Source organism: Symphalangus syndactylus, chromosome 5 (assembly GCF_028878055.3).
Source record: "Symphalangus syndactylus isolate Jambi chromosome 5, NHGRI_mSymSyn1-v2.1_pri, whole genome shotgun sequence".
Taxonomy (NCBI): Eukaryota; Metazoa; Chordata; class Mammalia; order Primates; family Hylobatidae; genus Symphalangus; species Symphalangus syndactylus.
The window spans coordinates 94,002,728-94,015,429 of NC_072427.2; the positions used below are offsets into that span (position 1 = coordinate 94,002,728).

A 12,702-nucleotide genomic window follows, 5' to 3' on the forward strand; every position below is an offset into this window, starting at 1 on the left:
TCTCTCTCTGATTGTTCACTTTAACACAGCGGCACATTCGGAACTCAGTATTAGAGTCCAGGGTCACCCCTGTGGTCTGCAGCCAAAGGAAAACACAAAGGAGAATGGCTTCCTTGCAAGCGTCAGGCCCAAGTGTCTTAAAGAACGAGGACACACAACAGACTGCAAAGGAGACCCAGGACAATAAATTCTCAACAAAATACACATTTTTAAAAAAATTGGTTAATTATTCTTTTTATTTTTATTTTTTGAGATGGAGTCTCGCTCTGTCACCCAAACCAGAGTGCAGTGGCACGATCTCGGCTCACCGCAACCTCCGCCTCCCAGATTCAAGTGATTCTCCTGCCTCAGCCTCCCGAGTAGCTGGGATTACAGGCATGTGCCACCACGCCCAGCTAATATTGTATTTTTAGTACAGACAGCGTTTCACCATGTTGCCCAGGTTGGTCTCAAACTCCTGACCTGAGGTGATCCGCCTGCTTTGGCCTCCCAAAGTGCTGGAATTACAGGCGTGAGTCACTGCACCCGGCCTTATTTATTTATTTATTTCTGGTAGAGATGGATCTCACTATGTTGCCCAGGCAGGTCTTGAACTCCTGGCCTCAATTCCTCCCACCTCAGCCTCCCAAAATGCTGGGATTACGGGTGTGAGCCACCATGCCCTGCTTCAATAAGTTCTTAAAGGGACAATAAATTCCCTACAACTGCCTATTTTGCCAACACCTGCAGAAGCCCTGCAAGTCCTTCTAGCAAGTTTGGGCAGGTTTCCCAGCAAGTTTGGGCAGGTTTCCCTGGTGAGCCTCAATATGGTCACAAACCACATTTCCAGGGCTGTAAAAAGAATGGCTCAGGCCGGGCGCGGTGGCTCACACTTGTAATCCCAGCACTTTGGGAGGCCGAGGCGGGCGGACCACAAGGTCAGGAGATCGAGACCACGGTGAAACCCCGTCTCTACTAAAAATACAAAAAAATTAGCCGGGCGTGGTGGCAGGCGCCTGTAGTCCCAGCTACTCGGAGAGGCTGAGGTAGGAGAATGGCGTGAACCCGGGAGGCGGAGCTTGCAGTGAGCCGAGATTGCGCCACTGCACTCCAGCCTGGGCAACAGAGCGAGACTCCGTCTCAAAAAAAAAAAAAAAAAAAAAAAAAAGAATGGCTCATGCTTCTAGTGGCCTTCCAGTACTGAAATCCTAGAACACCTCTGCTTATTTTGTTAATCACGATGTCCACTCAGCCCTAGAAAGACTTCGACCGAATGGATGTCAGTTGGCCAAGGGCAAGTACAGCAGGGGCCGGGGCGCTGCAGGATGGAGGTGGTGACCAGAAAGGCTCACCTTGTCAGGGTCCAGGAGGGCATGGCAGATGATGTCCTCGCAGATGTTGGCCGTCGGGGCCAGGCAGTGCAGCCGGTAGAACAATTCTACGCAGGTGACGTGATGCTCCCGGGTCTCTTTGTTCAGCTGATTCCAAAGCACACGAGCCACCCTCTGGGACAAGGAAAAGGCAGGCGGTGGGGGACCATGTCAACACAGGCAACATCCACTCACATCCTCACTCAGTCAGTCCCAGCCCCGACATACTGGCTCTCACCTATATTTACCATGTGAGGATCCTCTATGCCCAGAGACAAATCACCAACAAATAAATCAAAGCAAGAAACCTACCAAAGGCTGGGAGCGGTGGCTCATGCCTGTAATCCCCGCACTTTGGGAAGTCGAGGTGGGGCAGATCACCTGAGGTCGGGAGCTCAAGACCAGCCTGGTCAACACGGCAAAACCCCAACTCTACTAAAAATACAAAAATTAGCCAGGTGTGGCAGTGGGCACCTGTAATCCCAGCTACTTGGGAGGGTGAGGCAGGAGAATCGCTTGAATCCAGGAGGCGGAGGTTGCAGTGAGCTGAGATCCTGAGATCATGCAACTGCACTCCAGCCTGGGCAACAGAGTGAGACACTGTCTCAAAAAAAAAAAAAAAAAAAAGAAAAAAAAAGAAAGAAAAAAAAAGAAAAAAAAGAAAAACCCACCAAAGTCATCCGGGCAGCAGGAAATGTTATAGGAGGTCAAACCTGGAGGTTTCTGGCTAAGAACACTGCAGCTCTTGCCTCAACCTCAACATTACTTTCAGAAAGGGAATTAACTGGAAACTGGACCAGAGGGGTTGAAGCATTCTTTCAACAGGCAGGTACCGAGCCTCATTCTATGCAGGCGCTGGGGAATGCACAGATGAGCCCTCTGGGGAGTTCGGTGAATTTACAGTGGTTGTCAAGATCACTCATTCTGGGGTTCAGCTCCATAGCACTTGGTCACCTCTGGGGTTTGCTCAAATTGGTTACCACGCAGCATGGATAAAGAGCCACGCCTGCCAGCTTTAATTCCACTAACTTGACTCTTCCCTTTTCCGTGCACAACGCTGTGACAGGTGCCTGCCTCACTTTCAAAACAATATTATACCCCCAAATCGCGTCCTCCATCTTCCCAGCCCTGAACTGAGCTCATTAAACATACATGGTCTGCAAAGGGCCACAGCCCCTTGCCAAGTGGCAGGGAGCAGGAGCCAGTGTGCCTGCCCCAACAAGGGTGAGACCCAGAAGGAGGGCTGGTCCCCACTTCCGGGAGGGAAATTTCTAAATTTCTAAAGACATTCGTATACTTCATAGACTATATGAAGTTTATATCTCATAGACTGGAGTATTTTAGGCATAACTTACATCAAATAACTTTTTTGGCCCATTTATTTCTACTCAACAAAACCGTCTTTCTCTGCACAGATCAAGTTAACCACTGACTGGCTCAAACTCCTAACTATTATTTTGTTACTTTTTCTCTAAGGGAAAGTGATTTCCAACAATCACATTACAATTGAATTCTGATATAAAACTTTTTGACTAAGTAGACCCCCCCCCCCCCACTTCCTTGCTGTCACTATGGCAAATATATATGCAAGAGACTCCCTTCTGGAAGGTTTAAAAAAATTTTTTGCAAGGTTTTTGAGAGTTGATGCTGATCACAAAACCATACCTACTCCCTCATATATATTCTTTTGAGACAGGGTCTCACTATGTGCCCCAGGCTGGAGTGCAGTGGCACAATGTCAACTCACTGCAACCTCTGCCTCCTTGGCTCAAGTGATCCTCCCATCTCAGCCTCCCAAGTAGCTGGGACTACAGGTGTGTGCCAACATGCCAGGTTAATTTTTGTATTTTTTTTTTGTAGACATGGGATTTTGCCATGTTGGCCAGACTGGGCTCGAACTCCTGAGCTCAAGCAAGCAGCCCTCAGTCTCCTAAAGTGCTGGGTGCTGGGATTACAGGCATGAGCCACCGCGCCGGGCCTTCCTTCACATGTTTAAACCTTACTCTCCTCCTCTGTTCTGGGTGTTGTCTTAGTTATCTGAAATCTGCCAACACTACCTGATAAGAAAGGTCAGGGCACCCTTGGGCTATCTGACCTTTTCTTGTTTGCACTGTGGGAAGCAGGAACTCTGGTATGTGAGCTGTTCCTCAGGATTAAAAAAAGGCTGACAGATCAGACAACAGCCCTGTCTGGAGTCTGAGAATTGGGGGCACATCCTGGCTATGGGTAAGATTGCTGTGTCTCTAGTTCCAGCATCTGCAACAGGGACAGGCACTAGCTGCTGCTGTCCCCAACTCTCAAGAACTGTATAGTACATAAAAGTATGCTCCAAGGAATAAATCCTGGTACTCTATTGCACAGTAGGGTGACTACTGCTACACTTGATTTTAGCCAAAAGGCCGAGAAGCGATTGGGTGACTACTGCTAACAATAATGCATTGTGTATTTCAAATTGCTAGAAGAGAGGGTTCTGAATGTTTTCACAACAAAGAAATGATAAATGCTTAAGGTGATGGGTATGCTAATTACCATGATTTGATCATCACACAATGTATAAATATGTCAGAATATCAAATCGTATCCATAAATATATACAATTATTACAAGTCAATAAAAAAAGTATGCCCTTGGCCGGGTGCGGTGGCTCACACCTGTAAGGCACTTTGGGAGGCCGAGGTGGGAGGATCACTTGAAGTCAGGAGTTTGAGACCAGCCTGGCCAATATGGTGAAACCCTGTCTCTACTAAAAATACAAAAATTAGCCAGGCATGAGGGGGTGCATCTGTAGTCCCAGCTACTAGGGAAGCTGAGGCAGGAGAATCGCTTGAATTCAGGAGGCAGAGGGTGCAGTGAGCCAAGATGATGCCATTGCACTCCAGCCTGGGCAACAGAGCAAGACTCTGTCTCAAGAAAAAAAAAAAAGAAAAGTATGCTCTAGTGCCAGGCAAGTGGTAAGTACCTGAATATATACTACCTGAAAATGAAAGTAAAAATCAAGACTTCAGTAAGAACTTGGAAAAGCTTCCCTCACTGCCCCAAAATAAAAGGAATGTATTTAATGCTGTCACTTTTATTCTATGAGTATCTTTCCAAAGCTTCATGGTCTCAATTTTTTCTTCTTTTTTCTTCCATGTGTCTATATATAGTGTAAATATGCCAAATTTTCTGATCTCTGATCTATGTAGGGCCAAGATGACACTTGCTTAATCACTGCTGCTTATAGCGGTTGCAGTCCTGGTTTCAAGTTCTATCTATTCAAGATCTAATGTGACTCAACTCTAGCAGGAAGAAGAAATGTGGTACAAAAGTCAATGAGCAGCTGGGCACAGTGGCTCATGCCTATAATCTCGCCACTTTGGGAGGCTGGGGCGGGCCTCCCAAACTCCTGAGGTCAGGAGTTTGAGACCAGCCTGGCCAATGTGGTGAAACCCCATCTCTACTAAAAATACAAAAATTAGCCAGGTGTGGTGGCAGGTGCCTATAGTCCCAGCTACTCGGGAGGCTGAGGCAGGAGAATTGCTTGAACACGGGAGGCAGAGGTTGCAGTCAGCTGAGATCGCGCCACTGCAGTCCAGCCTGGGCGACAGAGCGGGACTCTGTCTCAAAAAAAAAAAAAAAAAAAGAAAAAAAAAGTCAATGAGCAATTAAGTAAAAGCTCCCCCAGGACCTGACACCGTAGATGGTGTCCCACATGGAACCAAAGCTGAGAGGTGTGAGGAGTTCCACAGACGGACCCTCTCCCCAGCAACGCAACCATAACTGGTGAAAATTATTTTAAAACCAACACCAACCAACCATTTAGAGTCTGGAAATTATCCAAAGGACATTCAGGAAATAAAGAAACATTTATTCCGGAAAATCTACGACATTTTGGTCAAAGCGGCAAGAGTCACGGCACTTGAGCCATGACCTGCTCATTATCTCCTTCCTTCCCCAGCTCAGCTCCATGGAAATGTCACTATCCACTCGGTGCGTGTGGCCAAGAAAAAGGGTGCTGTCTTTCCCCAGCTCCCAGTCAAGGGCTTTTGCACCTCCTGGGAGGGGCAGGCCACCAGCACGTCACCTTCCCACCCCTCTGCTGGATGTGGCAGAGGCTAAATCCAGGTGAGTGCAGTGGAGGAGTCATGGGCTCCCTGCCTCCACCCAGACCCCACTCCCAGGCAGGGGTTCCACTCAGTCACGGCAGGCCCAGAATACTGGGGCCCCAGTTGTTCTCACTGTAGCTTTCCTGGAGGGTGAAAGTTACATGCTGGGAGAGGAAGAACAAAGGCTATTGCCTCTGCCCAGTGCCCTACAGAATATCACTCTCAGAGAAGTGGGCCACTGCCCCCATCCCCAGCAATACGGTTCTGAGTTCTGCTTGGGGGGAGAAGGAGGCCCTAAGAAGAGTGTTCCCAGTGGGAAATACCTGATAGAAATCTGTTTTCTCTGCAATGACTTTCAATATCCCGGGAGCAATGGGAGGAACCGTCACCATCTGCAGCTTGCCAAAAAAAGGGTTGTGTCCAGAGCTCTTATAGCGTTTCATCTTGTCTTCAATGACAAGTGCCAGGGACTGGGAATGGTTTATCACTTCCAGCAGAGTGGAAATGGCCACGTCCTGGAGGTAGCAGTCAGTCACACAGCAGCAAATGGTCATGAGGGACTTCAGCCAAGACGGAAAACTGGAATCACCGGCTCCTGAAAGGAAGCCAGCCGGAGAGGCAGAAACAAGCAGAACCACGTGAGAATGGGTCCCCAGTCTGCAGATTCTACAGCACCCTAGATCTGGGAAGTTACCTGAGAAATGCACCTGCACAGCAGTGCGCTAACCTCCTGCTGGTGAGACTTATTTGGAAATAAGGTCTTTACAGAGGTAATCAAATTAAGATGAGGTCGTTAGGGTGGGCCCTGATCCAATATGACTGGTGTCCTTATAAGAGGGACATGTCAAGGGAAGACACGACATACAGAGGACACCCTGCGAAGACAAAGGCAGAGACAGGACTGATGCAGCTGCAAGCTGAGGAGCCCTCCAAGGGTTGCCGGCCAGCACCAGGAGCTGAAGAGGCCAGAAAGTATTTCATCTGAGGTCTCAGAAGAGGAGCATGGCTCGGCTGACACCTTGATCTTGGACTTCTGGCTTCCAGAACTATGAGACAAATTTCTCAGTTTATGGTACTTTGTTAGAGGAGCCCTAGCAAACCAATATATAAATATCGGCCAGGCACGGTGGCTCATGCCTGTAATCCCCGCACTTTGGGAGGCCGAGGCGGGCAGATAATATGAGGCCAGAAGTTTGAGACCAGCCTGGCCAACATGGTGAAACCTCATCTCTACTAAAAATATGAAAATTAGGGAGCCAGGTGCGGTGGCTCACGCCTGTAATCCCAACACTTTGGAAGGCCTAGGCAGGTGGATCACGAGGTCAAGAGATCGAGACCATCCAGGCCAACATGGTGAAACCCTCTCTCTACTAAAAATACAAAAATTAGCTGGGCGTGGTAACATGTGCCTGTAATCCTAGATGCTTCGGAGGCTGAGGTAGGAGAATCACTTGAACCCAGGAGGAGGAGGCTGTAGTGAGCCAAGATTGCACCACTGCACTCCAGCCTGGTGACAGAGCAAGATGCTGTCTCAAAAAAAAAAAAAAAATTAGTTGGGCATAGTGGCACGTGCCTGTAGTCCCAGCTACTGGGGAAGCTGAGGCAGGAGAATCACTTGAACCCAGGAGGCAGAGGTTGCAGTGAGCTGAGTTGGTGCCAACATACTCCAGCCTGGGCAACAAAGCCAGACCCTGTCTCAAAAAAAAAAAAAAAAAAAAAACTTTATCAACAGGTATCATGAAATAGTCTGTTTATTATCCCTGAACGCCACTCATGTTCTAGGTCTTCTGATGGGCTGTGCTGGACACCCAAGGCTTAAAAACATAGACCCCACCCTTACCACTTTGCCATGTTGTGAGATACAAGTCAAAAATGTACTAATTACAAATAAGGGAACAAATGAGGCCAATAGCGCCTTCTTGGCTGACACAATGTGAGCTAGTCTTTAAATACAGGTTGAGAATCTCTAATCTGAAAATCTCAAATCCAAAATCTGAAACCTTATTAGCACTGACATGATGCTCAAAGGAAATACTCACTGGAGCATCTTGGATTTTGGATTTCTGGATTAGGAATGCTGAACCAGTAAGTGTAAGGCAAATATTCAAAAAATCTGAAAAAAGTCTGAAATCCAAAATACTTTTGGTCCCTAGCTTTGTGGATAGGGGATATACCACCCGCATCAATCGCCTCATCGTGTGATTCCCGAAGAGGGACTTCGGCAGGGCTGCCTCTCACCTGGCAGCTGGAAGAGCGTTGCACAGAGCTGCTCGGTCTCTTCCTCGGACAGGTAGACAGGGAAGGTGGCACAGTCCAGCAGCAGGTGGCAGGCGGCGGCAAAGGCCTCCCTGCATTCCTCCCTGGAACCCCCCAGCTCAATGACCACCTGCTCAACATCCCATTCTCCCCCGTTTTTCCTGGCAGGGCTGCTGGGCGAAGACGACGGTGACTCCGAACTTTTCATCTTGAATGGAGACCCTCTTGCCATGAACAAGTCTGAAAGCATTTGCTTGAACTGAGGTACGGTGATGGGCTTGGGCTCCCAAGAGTTCTTCCTGCTGGAATCACTGGCCGCCAGGCTCTGCGTCCCATCCCTGTCCCTCTTCCCTGCAGGCTCCTCGGACTTGCTTTCTTCTCCTGACGCTGTCAGCTGTACTCCAAAAATGTTCTTGCTGGCAAAGTTGGCGATTAGCTCTTGGATGCAAAGAAACGTCCTCTGCATGCTCCCGCCCTTCTTCCAAATGTCGTCCCTTTCCAGGGAAACTCGAGGAACCCTCAAGTGCTCAGAGAGCTCCGGTGACGAGGCACTGAGCCCGATCCCACTGTCCTCAGACTTCAGAGGGGGAAACGAAGCATCTTCATCACCGGGAATCACTGCCTTTGTTTCCAAAATTATTTTGCTGTTTTCACCTTTTACTGGACTCTGTAAAAAATAAAAAGATGTGAATTGTGCATCTCTTAACACCAAGCTATTCAAGTATCAGTTGAAATCATGAATGTATTTCAATTCTGTTTTTCAAAATAATCACTCTCTAGATTACAGAATCCCTGTGTTAAGTGTATAATGAAATTTAGGAGGCACCCAAAGCAGGGGAAGGAGAGGGGTGGGTGGCAAAGAGGAGGCTGGTGCACCCACATGCTCTCTGGGGAAGCTGACTTTTGGGCCTATTTCTCTTGTGTTTTTGTCTAAATATATAACCCCTTTAGAATTCAAAAAAGTTGTTTAAAAATTGTTTCTGCTGGGTGCAGCGGCTCAAGCCTGTAATCCCAGGACTTAGGGAGGCCAAGGTGGGCGGATCACCAGCCACACTTCTCTGGACAACTGAGCGAGAACTGTTTCTGACAAATTAACAAATATGAATGAGGAAACTGAGCTGAGGGTAAAATAAAGGTATGAAGAAATAAAATAAGGCCAAGTATGGTGGCTCCTGCCTGTAATCCCAGCACTTTGGGAGGCTGAGGTGGGTGGATCACCTGAGGTCAGGAGTTCGAGACCAGCATGGCCAACATGGTGAAACCCCGTCTCTATTAAAAATACAAAAAATTAGCCAGGCCTGGTGGTGGGTGCCTGTAATCTCAGCTACTTGGGAGGCTGAGGCAGGAGAATTGCTTGAACCCATGAGGTGGAGGTTGCAGTGAGCCAAAATCACGCTATTGCACTCCAGTCTGGGTGACAGAGAGAGACTCTGTCTCAAAAAAAAAGGTAAAGCAAGTCAGAGAATAGGGTATGTTATGGGTTGAACTGTGTCCCCAAATATATGTTGATGTCCTAACTCCCAGTACCCGTGAATGTGACCTTAATTTGAAAATAGAGTCTTTGCAGATGATCCAATTAAGATGAGATCATTAGGGTGGGCCCAAATCCAGTAGGACTGGTGTCCTTATAAATAGGGGAGATCTGGACACAGAGACAGACATGCCCACAGGTTGACAGCCAAGTGAACATAAAGGCTGAGACTGGGCTGATGCTTCGACAAGCCGAGGAATGCTGAATATTGCCAGCAAACCACCAGAAGCTCGGGGGAGGCATGAGACAGACTCTTTTTCCCCAGTGCACTCAGGGGGTGCCAACCTTGCTGACACCTTCCTGTCAGGCCCTGGCCTTCAGAACCATGAGAAAACAAATGTCTGTTGTTGAAGCCACCCAGTCTGTGGTATTTTATTATGGCAGCCCCAGTAAACTAATCCAGTACCTCATCTCGCTTATATTCAAAATAACCAAAATCACATGCTACAAACACACACATAAAACAGTCTGCAAGGCTAGTTATAACTAGCCCATTAACTGTAGTTACATAGTTCTTAACTATATCTAACCATTAACTGCAGTTACAGAGCAGGCAAGTATCATGAGAGTGGGTGAAACAAAGGGTGCTAAAACTTAAAAAATTTTTTTTGTAGAGACAGGGTCTTGCTCTCACTCAGGCTGGAGTGCAGCCATGCAATCATGGCTCACTGCAGCCTCAACTTCTTGGGCTCAAGTGATCCTCCCACCTCAACCTCCTGAGTAGATGGAACTACAGGTGAACACCACCATGCCTAATTTTAATTTAATTTAATTTTTTTTGAAACGGAGTCTCGCTCTGTCGCCCAGACTGAAGTACAGTGGTGTGATGGCTCACTGCAACCTCCGCCTCCCAGGTTCAAGAGATTCTCCAGCCTCAGCCTCCCAAGTAACTGGGACTACAGGCATGCGCCACCATGCCTGGCTAATTTTTGTATTTTTAATACAGATGGGGTTTTGCCATGTTGGTCAGGCTGGTCTTGAATTCCTGTCTTCAGGAGATCCACCTGCCTCGACTTGCCAAAGTGCTGGGATTACAGGTGTGGGCCACTGCACCTGGCCTAATTTTTATTTTATAGAGAGATGAGGTCTTGCTATGTTGCCCAGGCTGGTCTCAAACTCCTGGGCTCAAGCAATCCTCCTGCCCCAGCCTCCGAAAGTGTTGGTATTACAGGTGTGAGCCATTGCACCATGCTAGGTGCTAAAACCTTTTAAAGTGAGGGTTTTACAAGCATATTTGACATATCACCTGGGTATCTTCTCGTCTTTATTCCTATCCTAACCAACCCTAAAGATTTTCTACTCCCAGGAAGGCATAAGCTGCTTTTAGCCCCCAGGACCATTTCTGCCCCTCAGGGTACACACCGAGGTTCCGCTGGTGGACTCCGTGTCGAGGTAGGAAGGCGGCATCTGGACTTTGCTGAGCACCTTGAAACACGTCTTCAAGGCATGCGTGAGTTCAGGTAAACTTAAGGCCTCCATGTCCTCAGCAAGAGGCTGCACCAGGCAGCCAAGCACCTGAGGGAGATACTGGGTTTGCACCTCAGAGTAAAGTTCCTGTGAAATAAACACATAGGTTAACCCCACATTGTTGGTTCACAATCAGAAAAACAATGCATCTCAAAATGGCATCTAATTCAATTTTTTAGGGCATAAATTTCACACTAATTTTATTTCTTTTTTTTTTTGAGACAGAGTCTTGCTCTCTAGCCCAGGCTGGAGTGCAGTGGCACGATCTCGGCTCACTGCAAACTCCACCTCCCGGGTTCATGCCATTCTCCTGCCTCAGCCTCCCAAGTAGCTTGGACTACAGGTGCCCGTCACCACGCCTGGCTAATTTTTTGTATGTTTAGTAGAGACGGGGTTTCACCACGTTAGCCAAGATGGTCTCGATCTCCTGACTTTGTGATCCGCCCACCTCGGACTCCCAAAGTGCTGGGATTACAGGCGTGAGCCACCGTGCCTGGCCCACATTAATTTTCTTTTTTATTTTATTTATTTATTTATTTATTTGAGATGGAGTCTCGCTCTGTCGCCCAGGCTGGAGTGCAGTGGCGCGATCTCGGCTCACTGCAAGGTCTGCCTTCTGGGTTCATACCACTCGCCCGCCTCAGCCTCCTGAGTAGCTGGGACTACAGGCGCCTGCCACCATGCCCGGCTAACTTTTTGTATTTTTTTTTAGTAGAGACGGGGTTTCACCGTGTTAGCCAGGGTGGTCTCGATCTCCTGACCTCGTGATCTGCCTGCCTTGGCCTCCCAAAGTGCTGGGATTACAGGCGTGAGCCACCGTACCACATTAATTTTCAAATCAGAAAACAAAAGAAGACTAGGCGCAGTGGCTCATGCCTATAATCCCAGCCAGCACCTTGGGAGGCTGACGCGGGGAGATTGCTTGAGCTCAAGGAGTTCGAGACCAGCCTGGGCAACACAGTAAGACCCCATCTCTACAAAAAATACTAAAATTATCCAGATGTGGTGGCACATGCCTGTGGTCTCAGACACTTGGGAGGCTGAGGTGGGAGGACTGCTTGAGCCTGGGAGGATGAGGCTACAGTGAGCTGAGATCATGCCACTGCACTCCAGCCTGGGTGACAGTGAGGCTCTATCTCAAAAAAGAGAAAAGAGGATGGGCATGGTGGCTCACATCTGTAATCCCGGCACTTTGGGAGGCTGAGGCTGGTGGATCACCTGAGGTCAAGAGTTCGAGACCAGCTTGGCCAATATGGTGAAACCCTGTCTCTACTAAAAATACAAAAAATTAGCTGGGCGCAGTGGCGGGTGCCTATAATCCCAGCTACCTGGGAGGCCGAGGCAGGAGAATCACTTGAACCCCAGAGGCGGAAGCTGCAGTGAGCCGAGATCACGCCATTGTACTCCAGCCTGGACAATAAGAGCAAAACTCTGTCACAGAAAAAAAAAAAAAAAAGAGAGAGAGAGAAAAGAAAAGAACATTTCTATTGTTTTTGTTTGAGACTGGATCATGCTATGCTGTCCAGGCTGGTCTCAAGTTCCTGGGCTCAAGCAATCCTCCAATCTCAGCCTCCTGAGTAGCAGGGAATAACGAGCGCATACCACAGAGCTAGGCTACTATTTCAATCTGATCTAGACAAATCAAGGATGTTATTCCTCTCCTCACAAGTGGCTTTACGCTTTCTAATAGAAAATAAAATTGGCACATGTTTCTATATTAAGGAAATTAGTTTCCTTTGAGAAAATTAGCCAGTGCACAATTTTAACTAGGAAATGTATTGACTCTTTCCCTAAAGTAACTGTAGTACGGGAATGATACCCAGTTCATCAGCTGGTTGACCTAACTTCAGCTTTGCCCACTTACAACTGACCCAAAAGTTATAGCCCCTTTTAAATAAGACATTAAAAATACAAGAGATTACAACCAGCTATATCTGTTATGCCAAAACAAACATCAAAACAGTGTTGCATATTTATGTAAAACATTTTCAGTAATGTGAGGTTGATAAAGCAG

At 47.7% G+C, this 12,702-nt stretch overlaps 1 protein-coding gene across 4 annotated transcripts in view; it reads right to left on the reverse strand.

Annotated features, from left to right (window-relative positions):
* Positions 1–12,702, reverse strand: part of DOP1B (DOP1 leucine zipper like protein B) — a 135,346-nt gene that overhangs the window by 54,036 nt on the left and 68,608 nt on the right. For all 4 annotated transcript variants that reach the window (XR_008657863.2, XM_055279637.2, XM_055279638.2 and 1 more), the window contains exons 13-16: positions 10,584–10,775; positions 7,673–8,357; positions 5,758–6,029; positions 1,332–1,484 (exon numbers count right to left, since the gene is read on the reverse strand). Coding sequence is in view for 3 of the 4 variants with exons in the window: in XM_055279637.2 (XP_055135612.2) it covers positions 1,332–1,484; positions 5,758–6,029; positions 7,673–8,357; positions 10,584–10,775 (1,302 nt within the window). In the remaining variant the exon portion in view is untranslated. The remainder of the gene's footprint in view (positions 1–1,331; positions 1,485–5,757; positions 6,030–7,672; positions 8,358–10,583; positions 10,776–12,702) is intronic.